Genomic DNA, 24,471 nt, shown 5'->3' on the forward strand with positions numbered 1-24,471 from the left:
TCTTCCCAGAGGCTTCAGGGACCTGCATTAACTTGTAACCAGTTTAATTGATCTACTAGAACGGTAGCAAGAAGGTACCACCCTTAATTTCCCAAGCGCAGGCTGCCAGCACTCTTGATCTTTCTTTAATTTATTCAGGAATTACAACTGATTTCTGCTACATTTAAAATGCATGTTTTAACAGGTAGTGCCTGCAGAACATTGTTTGAATAGTACCTGAAGTTTTTAATGGTGAAATTTGCACACCATTTCAAATAGTTGCTCTGCTGGTGTCAGTGCACTGATACAGGCACAAGTGGTATGGCAAAATTTAATAGTAACAACATCTGCTGTAGGAATAGTAAATGTTAATATAATGGAATGTCTACTCCAAGAATAGTATGCAGTTTTTCAAAAACAAAAAACTGCATATACATACTTCACAAGCTACATTGCAAATGGGTATGGAATCAAAGTTAGCCTATTCATGTTTGTTCATATGAGATTCCCTCTCCGGGCCTCTAGTTTGGGCCTGTGCTAATTTGGAGTCTATGTATCATGTGTTGGGCACTCAAATTTGGTTGGGATGTCACCAGTGTACCTGCAGCAGCCTTCGTGAGTAGGTAGTAGCATTTTCAATATTGGGACTCTCAAGCTGATTATCCTGAGGGACCTGCAATAGGACTTCCTCATCGAGGGCAGCTCTGCCATCACAGACATAATTATCTTGACTTGCAATCAACCCAGACTGAATCAGGACTACTTTGAACTTTGTTTTCTCAGTTGGACAGGTCACTAGTGATCTGCAGATATAGATTTCTATTCATTAGTCATGGTTGGATCACCGCCTATTGAAGTTTAATTTCTCAGTGGCGTTCTCCCTTTACAAGGATGGGTGGCCTATTGAAACTAGAGACTGGTGGATTGAGAGATTTTCTGGATGATACAGTTGTGATTTTGTTATTTATACTGGGTGTGTCTATGTGTATGGATAGTTTCATCTCCACACACTTGTGAATATTTTTTTTAATTGCCTCAAAACAGGAGTAGGCAACCCCTGAACCCCATTTATATGGCCCTTGAAGCCTTTTCTGACCATGATTCCTGAACACTGATAGTATTGTTATGTATAGGAGGCTAATAGTGTTGAAAAACTATAGTAATTGAAGTGTAATTAGTTCAAATTGTACTTGTTGCTCTTGTTGGTATTTACAAGGAAATCACCAGTTTTTCTGGTCTATGCCCTGGCACAATTCAGGTTCTTTGGAGAACATAGGGGCTCAAGTACCACCTGCCAGCAGTACCCTAAAGCAGCTGCATCATTTCCTGGGATTGTGCAGTTGTCATCCACAGCTACAATGCGATCCTGGGAAAAGATACGTTTGGCTTAAGAAGCTGTAAACAGGTGCTACACACTCTGAAGTACTTTTTCCTTAGAGTCCAAAGTGTTGCAGAATCCTAATAGGTACTTGAAAGAATACATGCTGTTATTTGTTCAATGAAGTCATCTTCATTTCTCCATATGTTCCTACCAGCTGAGGGAAATCAGTTGGTAACTTACAGCTTTCTTAGTAGTTCCCAAATAAATTTTCTGTGTTAAGTCTTTGACCCTGTCTATTCTTGCTGACAAGTTTATTTCCTGCTGGAAAATAGTGAAAGCCTGTGATTTGTGCTTTTGCAGCTTCACATCCCAATCCTTGTTAATTAGAGAAAGCTGTGTTAAAGATCAGAGAGTCCTTGACTTGGACCTGCACAACAAAGCTTTTGACTATTAGTGTGGGGGCCTTTGTATTACACCTTTTGCCATCCCCAACTGTTCCACTAATATACTCCCAATCTCACATCAAAGGGTATTTACACTAGTGAGATTTAATACCTTACACTTAAAGGGCAGGCTCAGCAACATCCCGTATTCAGAGTGCCTCTGTGCTTGGATGAAGCCATCAAGGAAGCCTTGCTCACTTTGCCATACTATCCCTTGTTCCACTCTTAGCACTCTGAATGAATATTCCCTCGGAACTGGCCTAAAATAGAGGTAGTATATTTTCTACTAACATGTCAGACTATTGAAATTTCTACAAAAGTTGTATTGAAATGCAGTTGGTGTGAAGCTGCTGGTTTGAATTACCCTTAGGCTCAAATGGTCTGGTTATATATTGGTTCTAGAAAATTAATACTTTTTAATGTTTACCACCATTTCCATTTCCCTAATGTGTTGATTTTTTTTACTTTCTTTATAGTGTGTGTGTATCTTTTAATCTTTGACAATAAATTCAGTAAATAAAGTAGTTCAATTCCATATATTCACGGAATTTCTTCTCCAGAAAGGCTCAGAAACAGTATTAACCTTTCAGATGCAATGCATTTATTCTATTAGATTTTTCAATATATTTTAATATTTATTTCTCTTAATAATGTTGTATTTTATTTAGGTATTAATAAGTTAAGCTGGCCACACTGGAATGTATTTTAAAGGACTTTTAATTTTTTTACATATTCTTGCTATTTTGTTTAGCTTAGTATTCTAGATCTATGGTTCTATTTTTCTTCTTTGTTGTTATCCATTTTAGCCTTTGATGCCTTTAATTGAATGAATCATGCTGCCTTTGCTCTGCTTTATATGGTTGTAAATTTTTTGTATGTCACCTTGAGAGCTATTATTTATAGGCTCTTAATACCTCTTAGAATTAAATAACCAATATGCAAATCTTTCAAGTGCAGGCATAAATGATTATCCAGAATTGTCAGGATATGGTGCCAAATTAATTAGCCTGCAAACAGATATGCCCAAAAGACTATCCAGGCTAGGATTCACATTTGGAAGGAATGGATCCAGCATTAGTAATCCAGTCAACTGTATATATAAAAAAGTAATCCGTAATGCAAACTCCTTGCTGTAGCATTGCTAAAGCTTGCCTAGAATATTATAGCACCACCTGCTGGAGATTGTGCACAAAATACAGTGTATCCATACCTAAATAAGGTAGGGAAAGCAAGCAGAGCAGAGCTTCTAAATTTTTTTTCCAACCCCTTTACCACAGGGAGCATCTGCACTTTTGTGTAGCTAAGTAATGTGTCTCATCTGTGTGAGGATAAGTATCTGGCGTCATGTTGTATCTGTGTGAATACTCTGCTCTGGGTCACATGGTCAGTGGGGAGGGCTTAGAATGGAACAGCTGCCAACATTCTGAGCTACTGGCCAATTGCCTCCCCACACAAAACTAGTTTCTGTAGCACCTGGGCTGATTCAGCCCATTTGCAAACATCTTTGCCAGCTTCTCCCCACCAAATTTGGTCCTGTTGCGTTCAGTTTTTGAAGAGCTGTTCTGCTGACAGTCAGTCCTGAGTGCCTATTCTGCTGAGTGGAAAAACAAAATAAAAATCAAGGCTCCTATATAAACAAGGATTAGTTCTGCAGTCATTCTGGGGGCTAGGAAACAAAGCTGTTACTTTCTCCCTAGCAGATACTGTACTAATTCAGAAAGGAATGCATGACAAACTAAGGGATGGTACTGCCAGATTTATTTTAAAGTTTAAAATATGGGCATAAATTGTTAGGTTGCCAAATTTTTCTAGGAGGGTCTGTTTTCCTTTTTCACAACGTTAATGATTCCCACCATGCACAGACATGATCCCTCAAATTATCCTTTATTCCTGGGATTTCCCTCAATTATAATTGACAATTTGTCAAAACCTTAACATTCCATACCTCAAGCCATTCTTCGTACAGGGACTTCTCTTTATTCACCCTCCCCCCCCCCCAATTTCTTGAGTGCCTCCAACCAAATTTTTGTAAGAATAACTTTATTAGCCCTCCAGAATCACCATGGGCACCCATGTAAATTGAATGAATACATAGATAAATAACACTGTACTGTTAGCATACATAATGGTAGCTGTAATCTGAGTACTTCAGCATTGACTGGACAGGAAGCTACACCCTAGCTGGGCTCACATCATGGATATGCATGAAATTAAAACATTTTGAATTTTGTTCTGAACTCAGAGTAAACCATTGCATTCCAGGTTTTGTTTCTCCAAATAGTTTGGCAGCCAAACAGTTTGGCAGCTCCCAGAGTTCCCAGCCTTTTGGTATATTGGCTTGAAATGTTGGGAGTCACAGCCCCAGTACAGTATTTCTGGAGAGCAGCAAATTGGGAAAGGCCAGTCTACACTACAACCACCCACGTGGTTTCTTTCAATAGTCATAAAAAAATAAAACATGAAGCAGAGAGGAGACTCTCTCAGAGAAGGACGTCTAGATTAATCTAAGAATCCTGGTGTTTACATGATGCAAGCAAATGTTGATACCTTCTAATTTTTCTGTAATGTCTCCTTGTTTCTCCTGCATGAGCAGCATATTTTTGTCTATTTAATTTGTAATTTCACAGTTGCAAAACTGTTAGTGATCAAGAGATACATAACTTTAGTTATGAAAGTAAAATAACTGCAACAGATTTATAATTGAAATCTGCCAATTATAGCATTTAATGTACTAATTGTTCCACAACAGGAATTGGCAAACCTGTTGAAAATTTCCTAAATGACATGGCAGAGATACACAGAGCAAGAAAAGTGTTTCATGATTCTGTTGTGGTGCCTGTGGTGTAATATATAGATGGAGCTAAAAGTTATCCACAGTAAATCTAAAAAGAGGTAACTGGGTGAAAAATGGATATAGAGTTCTTTCTACACAGTTCTATAATCAGTCAATGACGGAATGAGGTGTGTGAAGTACAAATATATTTGCTTCATAAACCAAGTGTAAAATCTGAAAATAAAAAACTACTATATATTTTTCATGAACCTAATATTGCAGTACCTCCAAACAACTAACTTGTATTTTGTTTAAATGTATTATTTAGTGTAATGCAGTAACCCACCGTAAGTTTATTGTAACATGAAAAATTCCACATCCTGGAAAGGGAGCTATTCAGACTTCGTAAGCATTGTGCACTTTGGCTTTCTTTTGTTTTAATCCTTCTGATGAAATGACCCATGTTCAGAAACAAGCTGTTTCACAATGATCTAGCCCAGAGTTTCTCAACCTTAGCAACTTTAACATGGGTGGATTTCAACTCAGTGCTGGCTGGGGAATTCTGGCAGTGGAAATCCACCCATCTTTAAAGTTGCTGAGGTTGAAAAGCCCCATAAGTATACACCCTTACAGTCATGTGAATGGCTCTGACTTACTTCACTACCTCAGGTGTTAATCATTCTTTCAATTCAAGATAGAAAAAGTAGATCACTCAGTATTCAGTTCCAAATCCAAAAGAAGTTCTTATTGTGGTATTAAATTAACAGACCATTTTAAATATTTCCATTCCTTAATAGACTTTAATATCTCCTGCACAAACTGTACAAAATATTTACTTTCATAAATAAATAAACATACAAATTCCATAGAGTTTTTTTTAGTGGGGATGATATAGCACGGGGTACCATTTAATCACTGGCCAAAACTTGGTTCAAAAAGTTCCCTTTAAATAAAGCTGTGTGGGAAAGATAAAGATGGACAAACATACCATTAACAAAGGAGAAATAATTAACATCCAAAGCAAGCTGCAGTGATGCCAAAATGACAGTTCATGTGCAATGAGGCAATCATGAAAACACTATGGATACATACTTGTGCCAGGACATCTAACACAAGTATGTAAGTTGCAGGTTTTGTGTGATTCCATCATCATGCATCATTATTCATCCACCTTGCTGCCCCACAGACACCTGTGCCTCTCCCCTAACAGAGTTCCAATACAAACAAAGTTTGTGAATATTCAGGACCTATCAGTGATGGGCACATAACAATAATGGAAGTGTGTGAATCCATTACCTAGTGGATTCTTTGTTAGCCCATCTCAAAAGTAAAAAGAAAGTTTCTGATAACCATATTGATTTAAACCAGGTTGGTTGCTGGTACATGAGTATTTTGGATAGAAGCTGAAGATAATGCGGTATCATGGGACAGAATTACACAGAACTGATATGGTTCATGAATTTATCTTCTTTCATCCAACATTAATCCACCAAATGTTAGCAAGAACAATCTTATCACATTTATGTTTCATAATTCCAACTGTGCAGCAATTCTGCCACATAATGGAACAGATTTAATCATAGGACAGCCAAGATGGACATAGATTATTATAAAACCCACAACTATCTGTCCAGTATATTCATAGTGACAGTTCCACTAGTTCATATCCCTGGATAATTTGTTCAAAATGCAAAAACAAGAATGGGTTAATGCTGAAGTTCAAACTGTAATGTGATTAGATTTTGTTTTGGCATATTTTATTACTCAGTAATGAAAACTGCTAACTCATAGTTTATGGCTTATTGTTTCTGTGAACACAACTAGTTGCGCCTTATCCGGTAAATTATGGTCAAACCACCATGACTAAATGCGATGAATGAACCCAATTTATATTTTTAGGGATTGGTTTTGTATGAAAAGATGGTTTGGATGGTTTGTCAAGCTTTTTGTGCAGGCATCTCTGCCAATATATTTTCAGCCACTCAGCTAGTTCCTACATCAACTTCCCCAAGCTAGACCCCTCTAATTGTGTTGTACTTCCATATTCTCTCTCCCTTCCCATCCTAACACTTCAGGCTAAGCCAAGCATGTGAATCTAACCTGAACTGGAAAGACTACAAGGAGCCTATAGCACAGACAAAAACTCAAATGGCGTATCACTTTCAGAGACCCATATTAAAAAAGACACCGTCATCCCTGATATCAGCATGGTTGGCTATAAAACTGGCTATACATATTTTGTACTTGAGACTGCCTACCACCGCAGATCTAGTGAGAGCCATACCACCTTTTGAAGCTGGAGTTTTGCTGTTGAAGGGCTTAGTTTTCTTGGAGAGCTGTGATCTTTTGCTACATAGTATGGGGGACAAGAAAAAAACCCACTGGGGAATGGCCAGATTCCGGATCTTCCTGGCCAGATTTCTGGCCGCCTTAGATGTTGCAGAAGGATTCTGGGAACAGCTAATGTCCCTCTTTGGCATAGAGGTTCCTGGCCTACAGTGAGGGTTCTCATAATATAAAGACCAATATAACTGATTTCCAAGTGACTAAAATTTTCTCCAGCCCAAAATCTGGGCTGTTTCCACATAAGCCCCTTTCTCTATCTGAAAGAATCTTTCTTTCTGTCTTTGTCTCTCTCCTTGAATTCAGATTCAAATTCAAATTTATTATTTTTCTAATTTAAAATAAATCTAATTTTCTCATTTTTGTTTTCTTTCTCCAGACCCAATTTACAGCAATAAATGATACTGCAGTTATCAATCAGCCCGGAACAATGTAGACAAACAAAATGCTACTGAGGCTTTGCAAGCTCTCCTGTGTCTTTTAACTAAAATTTCCTTTAGGTTATTGCTTTCTCTAGTGGGAATTAGTGATGAATTTTCTTTTATTACTCCCTTCTACAGCCTCTCTTAATTGGTCCAGTAGCGCTCTTAGGCTATGAAGAAGAAAAGAACCCCATGTAAGGAAACTAATAAACAAAGGGCATTCCTACCAAGACAGGAATTTGGGCACCTGGATGCCTTTTAAGGAGCAAAAAGGTTCAGTGAAAATGGGCAGAATCTTTAATACCAATCACTAGATTCACTGCTCTGGAAAAATGTCTATTTGAGTCTTCCCAAATCAGATTCAGGACACTGACACTTCCTATCTATGAAATATTTTTTTGTTATTTAGACAAGATAGGATGAAACTGCCCAGAATTTTTGCCATCCCAAAACATCTGAAAGGTGTCAGGTTAAGAAAAGCTGAAGTATCTCCTTTTGAAAGGCTATAGTTTGCATATTCTCAGAGAAGTTGAGGCAAAGATAATGAAATTAGACTTCTTTAAATTCTGATTTAAATTTTTAGACAGAAATATATTACATTTGTTGGAAAACAATCCATTTGCCTCATGGAACCATAAACTGGGTCTGAAGCACATACTTACTTGGGAAAGACCTTTGCTAATGTGAGTAAATGTTATGGAAGGACCATCATATAATATACAAATGCTTATATTGGTCAACTGTTTAAGCAATACCTCAGTAGCACTAAAGGGCTCTCAGTGACAATAATCCAGGATGAGCTATTGCTATCTGATCATGCAAGGAGGTGACACTGATGACTAGTACAATGTCTGCCATCATTTAAAGCATGAAACCATGTTAGGAACACATATCAAATACTGTGTTTTTTCAATAGCCCTCTACTTATGGCATCAGAAAAAAACACATGGTTGGACAATAGTCTCCTTCACCTGCAATCTGCTTGATGGATGGGAATGCTGAGTTATAATCCAACACATCTGAAGAATATCAGATTGCCAATGTAATAGCAATGTATTCAGTTTTGCTTTTTACTTTTCCTCTTCAATTTACATCTTCTCCTATTCTAGTTCTGAAAGATAGCTCTCCAATCTTTTTTCCTCCTACAGCATTTTGCCCCTATTTTTGTTTTACAACTTTACTCCTTCCACTCAGAATAAATTAAATTGCAAGAATTAATTAAATTTCAAGAATTACCAGAGGAGTTAAGTCTGTTCCTCATCCACATCAGTTCCCTCCCTCTAACATAACAAAGATGGCTGCATTCACTAGATATCCAGTTAGTGTGAGCCTATAGCAGAGGACTTTGTGGATAAATGTTGTCTTTCACAGGATTTAACTGACCAGCTTCTTCAGGCTAAGCATTTGCATTAGTTAAAACTGCTAAAGATATTGAACACTTGCAGGATTCATCCCTTTGAATAAAAATACTTTTCCTACAGGGGCCTTTGGCACAGTTCATCTAGCAGTTTCTTAATGGATTCTTGTGACAAACTACAGTCTGGTTAACACAATAATTTGGCAAGACTGCAGCACACTAAGGCTGACCAAAGAGCATGGATTAAGTAGGCTTCAGGGCCTATATGACTGTCTCAACAATTACCTCATAGGTCAAAATGCAAAAAGGGCCAAGTTAGAAATGACCAACTGATGTTTATATCAAACTGAGGGCTTCAACAGATACAATATGAAACAGCCATCTGAGGAAGCTCCACAATTCTGAGACTTCGGGAGTGGGAAAAGGTATTCATTCTTTCTCTCTCTTTGATAACCCAAACCCAAACCCTCAACCCAGAAAAATAATCTCGTTACAATAGTTATCTACATTCTAAGAAGAGACCATCAATGGAAGCTTTGCTTGAAATGCAACCTGCAACTTTGGTGACACCATTTTTCTTGACGGTATAGAAGACAGACAAAAAACTACCTCTTTCCCATCCCAAATTCTAGAATCCTAATGCTTCCTGGCAATCACTATTTACTTAGTACTACTGTCAGATCTAATCTACTAATTGTTCTAATTACAAGTACAGTCTTCTCAATTTCAATTTGTGCAACCCCATGGAAAGAGGATCCTACCTTGGGGAAAGAGAGTTGATCTTGACCTTCTGGTCCCACTGTTCTATGCATTCTGAATTCTTGTTGTATATGTGTTACTCCTGGTCAGGAAAAGCTGTCTGCCTGCTGCTGACTGAATCAATGCAAGCTATATGGCTTATTAAAAAAAGTTGGGGGGTGGATTAAAAAAGAGTGCAGTTTGGCTTGTAATGCTTTTCTGTCCTGAGAAATGCCTCTGCTCTACCTGGGCGGCAGAAAGTATGGATTACACAGTGGAAAACTCAGTTTGGAGCCTGCCTTGTGCTATATAGGAACATAGTTCCTTTTCTATAAAGCCCTTCCACAGAAATGTGAGTGACCACCACATCTCATTAGCAGAAATAGCAGCAGACACCCGTTTTTAGTCTAAGCCTTCTTTTTAGGACTGCACACAGTGGAAGGCACTGTAATTTGTTTTGGCCAGTCAGTCCCTTAAAGGCAAGTCCCCAGAGAGGCATGTTCTTCAGCCTCCGTTTATGCAAGTATTTCTATTTGCACTAACTGCAAGCTCTGTTTTGGGCAGATGTGGGGAAAAGGATCAGCTGACAGCTAAGGTTTTCATTTCCGTCATGCCGCAGTAGAGTTGCTGCCAGTGTAACCACAGCATCTTCTGCTAAACAAGCTCCCTCCTATGTAGCTGTGCTCATATTATTTAAATCACCTAGATCTTGACCTGCAGCACATCCAGAAAGATGAAGGGAGTGTATTATTCTTACATCTTTTCAAAAACATTGATACACCATGTCACATTTTCCTTCCCATATATTTTCTGGCTCACAGCAAGTTATGAGGACTCAATACAAAAGTTGACCAACAATGTTTCAATACAGAAAGTAAGAAATGAGGTTCATTGCATCTCTGAGCTATCTTTGGTCCCTTCTGCACTATGTCATCCTCCACCAACAACTTGAGGAAGTGATTATAGTAGCACCCTGTTAGAATGGCTCTTGTGAGCCTGATTCATAGGCTTGTGCGCAGAGATTTTTACTGAAGGCATCGGAGACAGCCCAATACCACACTTTTTATTAAGACACCCTGAGATCAACCCAGTTATTTTCCTTCAGCCAGATATTTTGCACATCACATTGTAACAATCAGAGAAGCAGAAGAGACTATATGTGCACTCCTGACTCTTCTCTATTATGTGTTTTAATGTACATAAATTTTATCTCTTGCTTTCTCCTTCTATACTGAATACTTGGCCATATCACTTTTGTCAAAAATAACTTTGGTTGCAAAGTAAATGGCTACCAACCCAAAGCCAGTAGCAGATGCCATGTAAGTGGTGACAGACTGTGTGAATTGAACCAGCGAACCCATAAGAAGGGATGGGATAACCTGGGAAAGAAGAAAAGCACTGTCCAAGATGGCCAGATCGGAACAGATGCCTCGGCTTGCAGTTGCAGTGTCTGAATCTCCCACCATCATCATGAGTGAGACTTCACATGGTGAGCTGACACAGAGAGAAGAGCCAGCAACAGGGGGAGAGTACAGGCTTCCACCATGTCCATTCTGGTAGGCCAACTTCTGAGTAGAAAGGTGGTTTTTGAGGAAACCAAGTTTCTTTTCTGATTGAGCTGCATCCTCTTTACTTTTATATTTAGGCAAATATATCTGAAAGCACAAGAAAATAAAAGATAAGATGTTAGAAGACAATTCAGCAAAGGCATAGGAACCACAAAATAAAACATGAAATAAATGATTAGCTGGAGCAGAGAAAAGTGGGGATGAAAACTTTTAAATATAGATCAACAGAACAAGGATAGCTGTTTTCTAGAAATCAAAGTTATCATTCTAGCTATTTCACATGAATTGAGAGTTCATTAAAAAAAACTCAAGGCAGCTTGGTATTGTTTACCATTTAAGTTTATATAATGTCAGCCTGGTCAAAGTTCTTTATCCAACACAGAACAGTCAGGAACTGATTCCAAAAAGATGGCAGTCCTATAAGCACAGTACGATTCAAGGGCATGCATGAAATGCAACCGACTTACACGGCTTGCGCACTGGAAGCTTCAGACAGAGTTAGTCTTGCTGGCTCTCACAACACTGGAATGGCAGCTGTTATGGAGAAACTCACTTCAGAAGAAAGAAGCAAAAAGACAGAGGAAGCAGACATAAAGGATTGACAAGAGGCAAAGAAAAAAAGAGGAGGCTTAGGTAGAACTATCACTCTACAAGGGTCTACAAAGATACAGTATTCACTCAGCAGTCATGCAATTAAAGTGAGGTAACGGGGAACATCTGCTTTGGGCATGACCTGATTGGGATGCAAAACTGGCAAAGGGAAGTAATATAGTGACAGTTTTGAATAACACGTTAACAACAGAAGTTTGTTTAAGGGTTTGGTCAGGGCAGCAGTACCACTGGTTCTCTGAAGATTTGACTAAACACGCTAATTAACATGCCTATTTGTTAACTGCATATAATTGTTGCTTTAAAAACCATTTGTAGAGTTCTAGGCCATACAAACCATGGCTAAGGAAATCCAGGACTCCCATCCCACTACATAAATACATCGGCTATCATGAAATTACGCTGCATAACGACTGCCGTGGAGTTTGCATTGGGGTCAGACTTACTGATTATGGTACTGATAATTACATATCCACAAAGGCCATTACTGAAATTCCAACCCACAGGACCTCTAGAAAATCAGGGAGTTTGTACTATCGGAATTTCTGGTGGTAATTTTCTATTAGGTTAGCTGAAGTTATTTACTCTTTCTTAGCTGTTTTGCTCTGTGATGTAGGTTTTAAGATTCATGGCTAGGCTGCTCTGGGATACCATGTCCAGGAAAATCCATTGCTTATTAAAAATGTCTACATATGGGGAAACAAGTCAAGTCAAGATACTGTAGTACTTTATATAGACAACAGCTTTATATGACAATGGGCAAGAATCAATAAAGCAGGGATCAAGTGAGGTACTGCTGACTGAATCTTATGCCACAATAAGCAAGTTTAGTCCTAGGCTGCCTTCAGCTGGATAGCTGGGAATATTAGCAATCAAAATACTATGCAACCATTCTGTCTTCTTAACAGAATGACAGGAGAGTCATATCCAGAAGATGACATTTTCCAGATCTCCCATAAGATTCTACGAATTCATCAGGAAAATTACACAAGAGCCTTCTCTGGAACCATTCTTATGTGCACTGAATAGAGTCTTGTTGAGGGCAAAGAAAATACATCGGTGCTACTTCCTATATGTGCTAGTTTCTGCTTTCATACAAGGTAGCCATGGGAAAAGGTGTACGTGTGCCAAACGTGGTAGTTTTGTTCATCAAACACATTTTAAAATTACATCCATTTGTTCCACACTCTCAGCCATTTCAGGCTATTTTCCCCACCTGTTTTTCGTGATGATAAAGCGATGCAAGTGTGTATGGAAGGATCTGAAGCACTGAGAAGGGAAAGCCAGTCAAGGCAGCAGAAACAGTGACAATGACAACACTTTGAGAGAAGCACATGATGAAGGCTGTCAATGGAAATAAGGCCACGCTAGCTAAGTAGACCATTCGTGTCCCAAACTGTTTCACCATCCGATCCATGATTGTTGAGAAGAAAATGGAGATGATGCACTGGAGAAAGAGGCCCAGGCTACCCATCCGAATTCCTGTGAACAAAGATATAGACAGTGAAATAGGGTAGAATCAATGGACAGGTTAGCTAGAAAAAAGTCAAATTTCATAAAGCCAACTACCGTTAGTCATCTGGACAAGAACGTTCTACATTACCTGTTCCAAAACAGTTGATCAAATTAAAAGACCAACAGGAGGAAAGTATTAAATGTGTTTATTCTGAAAACACCTGGATATGTCAGAAGGGCAAAAGCTATCCTCAGATGCCTTGCATAGAGTAACACAACCCTCAAATATACCTCAGTTTTAAATACTCTCAGAACATTGCCCAACTATTAATATAAGAAGTTAACTGTGGCCAAGATGTTGATTTGTATACCTGCAACTGACAAATGTTGCTCACATTTCATTTATACTGAAACTGATGTTTAAATCAGCGCCACATTTGAGTTTCTGGTGAATTTTTCTTCATGCATCTCTAAAAGACAATTATACATGGATCATGGGTCCAAGATGATGCAATTACTGAACAGCATTGTGTACACTTCATTAATAAATGTTAAATATTAGTTAAACTGAAACTGGGTCACCCAGACCTTGGAACAATATACTATACTGAAACAAAAGCAAGCTGGAGATCAAATGGCTTTAACATTCAAGAAAACCTACAGTCTGGGTTTTTCATGTTAAGAAAGAGATGAGAAAACAGGTCAGGTACAGATTTTATCCTCTTGCCACAAGAAGGGATCTGCACATTTGATTTAGTGCAGGACAAATATAAAAGTTTTTCACAAACTTAATTAACAAAAAGTAACTGCTCGCAGGCCATCATACATTAATCAATGAAGAAGAAATGTTAGATATTAAATTAAGCAACAGTGGATGTATTTCCATAAAAGTATAAACTATAGGTTAATGTTATGTGCATGAATAGGAATGGACATGCTCCCTCTTTCTCCCTCTCTTCATTCAACATTTTCCTTCCTCCAACAGGAAGAAAAATAACTCAGACTTCAATTTTGCATAAGAAAATTATTCTTTGTTACATGTCAACCAGGAATTATTATTTAAAATTTAAGGTGGTTATATACTTGAGAGTCCTTGATAAATTATTAAGCAGCCAACAATTTTTTAAAGGCATGATTCACATGCTTTAAGCCATGACTATGTTCAGTGAGAAGAAAGGTAGACCAGTGAATTTGGGTTTTGTGCAGTTCTTTCCTTCCAGTGCATGTAGCACTAAACCACTGTTCAGTATGTTAACGCAACTACTGACTGGATCCATTTTAATCCTAATAAGAACTCAGCCAACATGCTTCTAATTTGCTTTTTAAGCTATTGCTAAACAAACCAATATATGAACTTGGCCCTTAAGTTGCATATGGCTAAAATGGTGCCCACATTAGTTCTATTTTATATATTCACTATTAGGAATTTGTCCCTAGTATTCATAGAGGGTATTTATTTATGAAATGTGTGTCCCTCCCTGTTGCTAAAAATAAACCTTAAAATGGCCCACTATAATAAAATATGGAATTATATTTAAATAATAAATTAAAAACAATTACAATCACAATTTACAACAATCACCAGCAATGAACAGTATCTAACTCTGCTTCAGCAAATTTATCAGCTTAAAAAGCCAAAGGCTTCTGAATACAAATGTCTTTGCCCGGAGCAGCTAACACTGGCAGTATGTTCTCGGGCATGAGAGTAACCACCGGATAGCCTTCACATCTACCTCCAATAGTGACAGACAGACAAGGGCCATTCTTAAGGATCTTAAGGATCATCTGATTATCTGATCATTCAAATAGTCTGTTGCTATGTTATACTGGGGCTTTATATGTAAAAACCAGAATTCTGAATTGTGTTCTGAAGCAAACTGACTGCTGGCAAAAGGCACTAGTATATATTCCCTGCAGTCTGCCCTGGTTAGTAGTTATCTCCAGTATGATGAACCAGTGGAAGTTCAGAACTCTTTTCAAAATCAGCCTTATAAAGCACATTATTCTACAGTAAAATTCAGATTTGTAAGATGGCTGGACTTCTAAAAATAATATTTATTTTGGATGTTTGGGAGAAAAATAGGATTCCTTTATAGTGTAGTGACAATGTTCAAGTTTGAAAATTATAATAATATCAAGGCAATTTAATGAATACACTGAATAAAACTGTAGATCTTATTCCCAGATCTAAAACCAGTACTATCATTAACTTGCCTCATTCCTCTTTCCTGCTACTACTTCTCAAAGAAGCCCAGGTTCAAGAAGGAAAAATTTATCACAAATGGCAAGGCAGCTTTACGCAAGTCTGCTTTGGTTGCATCAATTTTCAAAGGGTTTTTTTTTTAATGAAAATAAGTTTTCTAATTACATAATTTTAAAAACTTTCAGTGCTGAAATCTGCTTTGAGGGCATAAGCAAAAGGACTCTCGCTCACTTCATCATACCTTCATCATAGTTTCTCCTGGCCTCCGTCCCAGGCTTGGCCCTGGGAACCCCCTGGTATAGTCCTTCCCCAACAAAGTCTGTGTAGAACAGCATGAACGTCATGAGGGCCATCCAGCTGCAGAGTTCCGCCACAAAAAGCTTTCGGATTACCTTGGGAATACGACAGCACACTCCATGTATGCGTGGGGCCAAGGCACAAAGATTCTTAAAGGCCTGGACCAGATGCCTGGCCCTCAAAAAGTTCTTTGGAAGCCAGAAAGAACAGCAGCCAAGTGACGGGGACTTGGAAGAACACTTCCCTGTAGGGCCTGAGTTGAGCTCTACCTGAGCGGATACCTCCTCTGTCACAAAGACAGTTGCTAAGACACATCCAAGGAAGATGATAGTGAGGAGGCTGAAGAGGCATTCCTCCTGATCCCCTAAGTAAGGAGCAAGGAAACTACTGTCCCAGTCAATAGCTGGGAGCAAGTACCCAACACAGCCTCCCAGGCTAACCATGAAAGAGTACACAGAGAAGGCCTGTCGGCAGCTGTCAGGCTCCTGGAACAGGTCAGAGAGAAGGGCCTCCAAAGGGGTGAAGCAGACCTGGCCACAGAAGTCAAGGAGGCCAACCCCCAGGATAAGGAAGGCCAGCTCCAGGGCACGGGCGTCCAAGGCAACAAGTCTGGCCAGACGGTGAGAATGTGGAATGATCAGAAGGCTCAGAAGAACGCCTAGGCACAGGACCCAGATGAAGGGCCTTCGCCGGCCATAGCTACTATGCCAGTGGTCGCTGGCAGAGCCAAGGAGTGGTACAAACACTAGGCCCAGAACTGGCCCAATCCCTAGAAAATAAGAAGGGAGGGGGAGAGAAATCATTATTTGAAGGGAAGGAATTAAATAGGACAGTAGCTGGAAACAAATGACCATAAAACAAAAGGTACAATGTCAGATAGTCCATCTCCAGGTCTCCAAAACCAAAGAGGAAGGCCAGACTTTCTAAGGAGAAATGAACAACTGCTAGGGGGTCTTTCACCTTTGAGCATCCCCTCCCCCATGTTTCCAAAATAGAGTGTGCGCATGCACACATGCCTTTAACAGATTAGAACAAGGATGAACAAATTAGCGACAGAAGGCACATTCAAAGTTAAGGAGAGCCATGATACAAAAGTAGGAAAGTCATCATGTATGATAGGGAGAATAGTCAGAGGAAAAATCTTGAAACATCTTTTAAAATGCAGAACTTCCCATCCCCCAGGACTTAAAAAAAATAATAATACAGGTTTGATTTTCGGCCAAATCCAGTGAGAAACTACACTGCCAAAATTTGGGGGGACAGCATATAGTCTGCAGGCTTTAGGTTGCCCATATCTGGATTAGATTATAAGGATAGCTGGTATCATATAGTTTAGTATAACATAGCAATTACATTATATTCTCTTATGTCCTAATCCATAATGTGCCACTTCATTTTACATACTCACATGCAACAACTATTATTTGCAGTTCATATATTGTACAACACTACTTCATATCATAACTGAGATATTGGCAACCTAAAGCCCTAAGGCCTTGATTGATGGACAGATAAACATGCACATACACACACACCCCACCTGTTGAAACTATGCAGCTCAAAGTCTATCAGATCTAGCATGGAGAATCTCCCAGCAAAGAAAAAAAGAAGCCACCTACCCAGAACCATTGTCATAAACTTCTCTTCCACTCCTACTTCCAACAAAAGGGGCGGCACGTATGTGACACCTGCAGCAAGGCAGACTTCCAAGCCAAAAGTTAGGGAGTTGATCAGCAAAAGCTGGGCTTTGCGATTCTGGAACACCATGTTGAGCCAGGCCCTCTGAGCCAGGCCACCCATGCACCTCATCATCCAAGGGTTGCCCCAGCCAACAGCATTCTCCTTAGGGGGATTCAGAGCAGGAGTTCAGAGTCCTGAGTTTTCTTTTGTAGCTGAATAGCAAAAGGTTGGTAGCCATGTTATAGCCAGCTGTGAAGATCCCAGTTTGTTGCCAACTGGTCAAAATGAAGACTCGTTCCGGGCTCAGGTGGCAAGATGAATAGTCTTAACTGTTTACTGTGCTTCACCTTCTCTGTGAGAATAGTGAAAATTAAAGATAATACACATCAACACTAAAATTCCTAGTCAAGACAGTTTCTAATAGCAATGAAACCTCCCCTACCACCCAGTGGCCCTGCAAATGAACCAGAGTTCCATTATTTGCAGGGAGCATGCAGGCCAGCTACTCCTTAAAACACCAACCCAACCCAAGATGTAAGTTAAAGTGGCAGCTTTATCATTCATAACTGAAAACAGTCCTACTGTGTTTAGCTAAATTAGGCTGGGGAAACCAAGGTTCCATGACTCCACATTGCCCCTGCATCCATTTTTCTCTGCCCACAACTGCCCCAAATACCATACCACCATCATTTGGCAACAGGAAACATACAAACTCAATTGGTGACTCTGTGGGTGACACAGTCACACTCTCTCAATCCAACCTTCCCCTCAGGATGGTTGCTGTGGGAAAAAATAAGAGGGCAGAGCGCTATGTATGCTGCCTTGAACTCATGTACAACAGGTAGGGTAGAAATCTAATGAATAATAAAAGGTGTAGTGAAAGCATCCATGTAAATTCTACCTACCCCAGAATTTGCACAGCCCTTCCTAAAACAATCACCAAATGATTACTCAGCCTTTGAGAGGATGTTAAGAATTGTGATTCAAACACTTAAGCTCTGACAACTTCATAGAACTAAAATCGCCAAGGCTCCTTAATTTGTAATAATAGTGCTTACAAACCTTTTCTTAATGTGTCTATTTATCTATTACAAATATATTCCAACAGCAGCAAATTTTATCATATGCTACATTAAAGTTGTACTTCATTAAATGAACAAGAAACAAAATGACAAATGGGATTCAATGGAAGTAAGCACAGAAATGATGCTATCTCACATGGAGATCTGAGCTAGTGGTAAGTAATCAGGAAAAAGATTAGTGTTTGGTTATGGAGAGAGCCACAACCAAACCAAAAAAATGGATGAATCATGATTATATCAATATCTTAATGCATCTAGACAACTGATGGCGTGGCTATAAGTTCATACATAAGTGCGACTCTAGTCATAGCTCAAAAAGAATAATGTAGAACCCTGCCAGAAAGGCCAATCAGAATGACTCCATGAAGGAATTTTATAGTGTTCAGCTCTCTGGGTTTTTCTCTTGTCTTGGAACAATAGAAAGTGGAAAAGATAATAAAGAGCATGAAATGCAATGTTTCTCAACCTTGGCAACTTTAAGATGTGTGGACTTCAACTTCAATTCTGAGAGTTGAAGTCCACACATCTTCAAGTTGCCAAGGTTGAGAAACATTGATGAAATGTATGATATATAAAGAAAATGGATCTTCTGATTATAGTGGAACTCAGTATAATGAAGTCAAACAGCAGGAGATTCAAGGCAGATGAGAAAGCAGAGGAAGGGTTTTAGATAATTGCACAGTTAATCTACACAACTTGTAACAATGGGTGGTAGCTGGTAGGATAAATGGTTTGAAGGGGGGGGGAATGAATTCTTGGAGGAAACATCTAGCAGAGACTACTGGGCATAATGACTACAGTACGTATCACCTCCAAGCTGAGAAGCAATATTTCATTATGCTTTTCATACCACCCCACTTATTACACCCCACTTAGGGCTTCTCAGAAGCTTCTAACTAGCAATTCTAGGATGGTAGCCTGGTTAACTGTTTCACCTGGTTCAGCAGAAATCTTACATTCTAAACTCACCTAACAATTATATTGTGGATCCAAGTAAAAGCACATAGACTTTGCACTCATAGGAACAGGGCTGGGAGCTTTAGATCTGCTAAAAAGAAACTTTGGGCTAGGAGCTGAGTATACAGCCAAGAGAGTAATGGGAAAAATCATTAAGAAAAATTAACAATGATACTAACAAGTACAGTATATGAAGGAGGCAAACTTTTTGTGTTAATGTGTTATTCATAAAACAAGAAATAAATTCTAAACAGCTGTAGTGTAATGGTATATGGGAATGAGTTTGGGAGAAGGAGGAAGAGCAGCAGATTAGGCAATGGTCAGATAAGAGGCAGCTGAGCCAGTAGCAGGAATGGGGGCACAGCAAACATCTCAGAAGGGATCCTCCCTAGTTTCTTGGACTGTAAAGGTGAGGGGAGAAGAGATGTACTTGCAGACTTGCAAGATTCTGTTAATGTAACCTTACAATAACGATAGAGCTAGTACTCCTGGGTGTGCTTCTTGTCTGGACTGGTTCGCAAGGCTGACATATAGTTAACAATGATTAAATTGATGCCCAAGTTACTATCTTGATAACTTATTTGCCCCTCAGTATCTCCACTATCAGATTTTTCCTCAGATAATGTATTAGCAAAGGGAAGAAATTATATAAAACATTAAACAAATGAAAGCTTTGATCATACATTGTTCAATCTCTTTGAGTTGGAACACAAACAATTTACCTCTGGTAAACCATAGATTAACATGTAAACAAAACAGACCAGTAGATGGCTCTATTGCTTCCAAGACTTGCATTACTTTTATCATAGCAGTGAAAATATATTCCACCAATGTTCCTTTAACAAGGTTAATATGTGGTTTTCTTCACTGTGTGCAAACTGGAGGATAGTCATCTTTAATAAGAAGGCTAGGAAGAATTAAGTTTTCCATGATAAACAAATTCAATCCTTTATTATAGCCCCAAATCCAGTTTGCTATTACACCATCTCAAAAGTCCTCTGAATTATACTTAATCTATCAGTTTCCTAACCAGTATGTAAAAATAATGGATATTTACATTTGGGTCTCTTTTGTTTTAGCTGATTAGGTCTAACAGTTATTTGCTCATTCTGGACAGAAATTTAAAGTCAGCAACTACTTGAAGCCAAGAAATTCTAAGAACTCTAGATGGGCTTGCTAGTAAGCAAACATATGCTAGGTTAAAATAGATACAAAGATGAAGGGGCTTTTTCTCTACAATGAACTTCCCTTTTTTTTTCTTGAGAACATATTTCTGCTGTGGCATACCCAGTCATCAAAAAAGGCATTGTGCAAAACTTCCCACTGATAATAATCCTAAAATTTACCATAACCCAAATCACAGTATTTTCCAGGCAATGTTTCTTAAAAAGAGGTAGGACCAAATTATTAACGTTTTTTTAAAAAATCAGGATTTTGAAAACAATGTATGGTAAACATTCCTGGAAAACATACTTGCAGTTTCCAATTTTAAAATATTCACACATGCACAGACTGCCCTACCTGCATTTGTAAAGAGTTATCCCTGTCATTGCATCTTTTTCCCTATAACGTTAACATCTTTATATAAATTAGCTTATCAAGACAGGAAGTGATGCCAGATCTGCCACTATAAATGAATTGTTTTTTCCAGTTATCAAGACAAATTATTACATTTACGTAATTCACAAATTCCATGCTTCTGTAATATCTGAGATCCAAGTAAGTACAGAAGGCTAACTCAGGGGAAGCCATTTTTCTTTCACTTAACTGCCTGAAATTTATGTAACTTAAGAGAAAGCTTGATCAGTCTTTCCCAAAAAAGCAATTATGGTCTTAAGGAGGAGCTACTCAACACAAGAGTTGAGAAGTTCATGGGGCCATCATCTTCATTTTCTACATAACTGATACAGATATTTACATGCCTGACAATTCATTCATCCCACACCCATCATCTTGGTTTTAGAATATATAGCCAACTGCATTGCTTCAGCATACTTAGAAACAGGCCATAAAAGATACAAGGAGAAAGATGTGAAAACTCTGTGTAGCAGCACCAAAGGAAATTAGTATGTGCCAGTTTGAGGATAGAGGCCACGTAAAATCCCCCTTATCTCCTAATATTACACACCACAGATCCCACTGGTTTGTTTTATTTCAACATGTACGGAAAGATATTCATATTGCTGCCTTCTAAGGGGAAAGGGAAGAGGTGAAATGGGAACAGATATTGAAGAAACATCTCCAGATGAACAAGCTTTCCTAGCTTTAAATATAGGCTTCTTAGATTAATAAAATAATAATTCTGAGTTAATTGAAAGGAACACATTTGGCAAGTTAGGAAACAGCTACATTGGGGAAGCTAAAGTCAATCATATGCAACTATTTTTCACATGTTAGATTTCTGCAGCAATAGCCACTCTTCAGCTTCCACACTGATATGTAGAAAAAGTATATCAGTATAATCTAAATGATTGGATGGAACTTTGCTTATATGCTCACAGAGGAAGGAAAGGGAGAAACAACTAAAATGTGTTTTAGATTCATCTCCAGGAGAACCATATAGGACTGATGAAAGTATCTGTATTGTTATGAAGATTATGTGCAAAAGTGAAAAGTTTGTGTGTCATGCTTCTAGTTGTTTGCTTTTTCATTATTTTTAATCTAATGTTAATCTACTTTTTATCTTTGTGACAGAGATATATAAAAGCCTGGTCTGAACTATTCATCCATATAGAAGAGCGAACTGGAAATATATTTACTGTGCACATTAATTTATGCACTGATGATAACTATAAAGTTGCTGCTGAACTGCTAGAAGAATTATTATTTAGACGCAAGGCTAACGAAAAACTAATACACCATTTTAAAACCGGTTAGAGTAAAACCTTCCTTGGGATATAAACCTGCCCTAAAGCCATGAAACTCAAATACAGTAAGGGCTCTTGAGGCATTTTGAAAATACAAACTGAAACACATTTATTTAGATAGAAAGCAACACTGGCCATAGCACACTGTTCTACCACAGCATCAGTTAGCAGAATTAGGTATTCTTGATGCCACTATGCTAAGAATCTTCTGTGGTAAGCGGGGCAAAATTAGGTTAACTTCTTGGCCCTTAGAAATGGCAATTTCAGAATGTTCACAAATATAATACCTATTTAGCTTTCATGCTAGACATCAGGGAAATCAAAACCTTGGATTCTCTTTTCACTCCTATGCAAACCTAAATTCATGCTCTGCATTAACTCACTTCAGAAGCAAGGAGCTGTTCAGCAAAACCTAAAGCAATTTCTGGTTAGTCATATAATTCTTCTCTTCTGCTGGAGTTGATGAAAGGTGTTATTTCCAGTAAGTTTCTAATTGCAGCTTTCATTCAGCAACCTGGAAGGGTCAGAGAGAAATCAGAACTATTCTGGAAAGCAAGAGGAGAAAACAGTGTAAATTTGAAACTGTCCTTCACCAGCCATCCAAAACATTTGCAGGGTCTCCACTTATTCCAAATGCTAAGAGTCAGCTCACCTGATTATTTGCTAAAGCTGGAAGCCAACAGGCTAAGAAGTTCAAGCACACTGGTTTCTTCTTCCCTTCCTCCTAAAGACAAAGCTGCTTCAGCAGAGTAAGCCTGGACCGGCATGGGGAGTACACCAAGGAGGAGGTGGGGCCAAGATCACACACCCACCCCTCTGCTCTCATATCCTATTGGTTTGAGAGCCCTCCCTGCTGTTATTTTGCCTCTTCCTTTTTTCCCTTCCATTCCCCCCTCTCCAAGTATTTGCACTGCAAAACTATTGTATAATTTACAGTGAGTTGAGAGTTCCAGTTACAATGCACAACCTGCTCCTTTGTCTGGGGGGAGAAAAAAAAAAGTCACAGAGCAGCGAATAGTCAATCCTTTTTTGAAAACCTCCAAAGAGCTCAGGTTGTCAATTTCTAGGATGACATGACTGTTGAACTATTATCAGTAGGACTGGTGCATTCCCATTTCTGCCTTTTGCAGCAAGCAGCATCCCTGCTCCAAAACTTTATGTTGGTAACAGATCCTAAAAGGGTACAAAAGCCATAGGGTGGGGGGGGGGGGTAGAGAGATGGCTGGGAACAACTGGGAACCCTGCCCTGAAACCATTCTCAAAAGTGATTATACAGCTGAATAGTTCTGCCTCCACAACAGGAGAGTTTGTACTCTAGTGGGCCTCTTGGAAGGGATGCAACAGCATCCATAGAAAGTTGGCATGGAATAAAAGCTATTGTTGGAAGGGAGCTCTATTTTCTTTGTGAGTTGCTCTTCAGAACTATGTCATTGTACAGCACTCACCAACTCAAAGCTGCATATTCCCTATGAAAAGCAGAATGCTGTCAACTTGTATTTCCCCCGTTTTGTACATATTGGGAAATCCAGCTGCTTCTTCAAGACATCCGAAGTATGATCTGAATCCATTAAGAGAATGGTAGAAATGAAGAATCATCAAAGGAGAAACTCATGTTATACCACACCTAGGACAACTGAGTTGTTCTGGGTCAATCTCCTGTTACTGCAGCTTCAATCAACCTGGGCAGTCGCATGCTAGAGAGATAATACAGGAAGTGCAGCTTTAGGACTTTCTTCAAAGTGGTGGTGATAACTGGAAAAACACCAAATGTCATCCTTGATCTAATAAATGAATTACGTGATAATGCAGCCTTCAAATTTTATTGTTTGTGATGTAGCAATATTTAGCAATATCACAATATATTAAAGGAAATCAGCAAATATAGGGCATTATCAAGCAGAAGCTGATTATGGCTTGCTTTTTCCTTGATAGGGGTCCTCCTGTATACCAGCAGTTTAAAAGGCAAAACTTCTTTGCAGTATGGCTTATATTTCTAATTAAAAGTTGAAAGTTGCATTTCAGGTTGATGAAGATCTTTTGTTGAAGCTCACCATATTTTACAAACTGAACCTAAAAAGCCAGAGCCAACAACTTCCAGGCGACTATGCACAGGGTTGCAATCATGCTGATCCTAATCAACAGGGTACTCTGCTAAGTACTGATCCTCTTCAGTGGACTCACACACAGGCATTCACATACAAACACTCATAAACACCTACACTTCAAAATTTACCCCTGCATCACTGAATGTCATTTTATATTTAGCACAAAGGATAGACATTATGGCTAGGGCATTTATTCTATTCAGATGAATGGAGTGTACATTGTTTATGTCTCAGTCATCTGGTGGATCAAGTGGAAAGAAGGGGGGAAATTA

The 24,471-nt window shown here is 38.8% G+C and overlaps 1 protein-coding gene and 2 long non-coding RNA genes across 4 annotated transcripts in view; 2 read left to right on the top strand and 1 right to left on the bottom strand.

Moving 5' to 3' along the window:
- Window positions 1-24,471, top strand: part of LOC148214227 (uncharacterized) — a 36,056-nt gene that overhangs the window by 3,456 nt on the left and 8,129 nt on the right. The gene's annotated exons all lie outside the window — the stretch shown is intronic.
- Window positions 5,297-24,471, bottom strand: part of SLC45A3 (solute carrier family 45 member 3) — a 38,471-nt gene continuing 19,296 nt past the window's right edge. For both annotated transcript variants that reach the window (XM_007422155.4, XM_025176498.2), the window contains exons 2-5: window positions 17,128-17,540; window positions 15,453-16,277; window positions 12,770-13,035; window positions 5,297-11,031 (exon numbers count right to left, since the gene is read on the bottom strand). In XM_007422155.4, coding sequence (XP_007422217.1) covers window positions 10,603-11,031; window positions 12,770-13,035; window positions 15,453-16,277; window positions 17,128-17,320 — 1,713 coding nt within the window. In that variant the 5' untranslated portion in view covers window positions 17,321-17,540 and the 3' untranslated portion in view covers window positions 5,297-10,602. The remainder of the gene's footprint in view (window positions 11,032-12,769; window positions 13,036-15,452; window positions 16,278-17,127; window positions 17,541-24,471) is intronic.
- On the top strand, window positions 10,798-23,898 carry LOC148214228 (uncharacterized). The gene is made up of 2 exons (XR_015798584.1): window positions 10,798-10,932; window positions 21,922-23,898. It is a non-coding gene; the product is annotated as an uncharacterized LOC148214228 (long non-coding RNA).

The sequence above is a fragment of the Python bivittatus genome, unplaced genomic scaffold, assembly GCF_059951505.1.
Source record: "Python bivittatus isolate LINGU-HERP-01145 unplaced genomic scaffold, Pbiv_v1 ctg000700_np1212, whole genome shotgun sequence".
Taxonomy (NCBI): Eukaryota; Metazoa; Chordata; class Lepidosauria; order Squamata; family Pythonidae; genus Python; species Python bivittatus.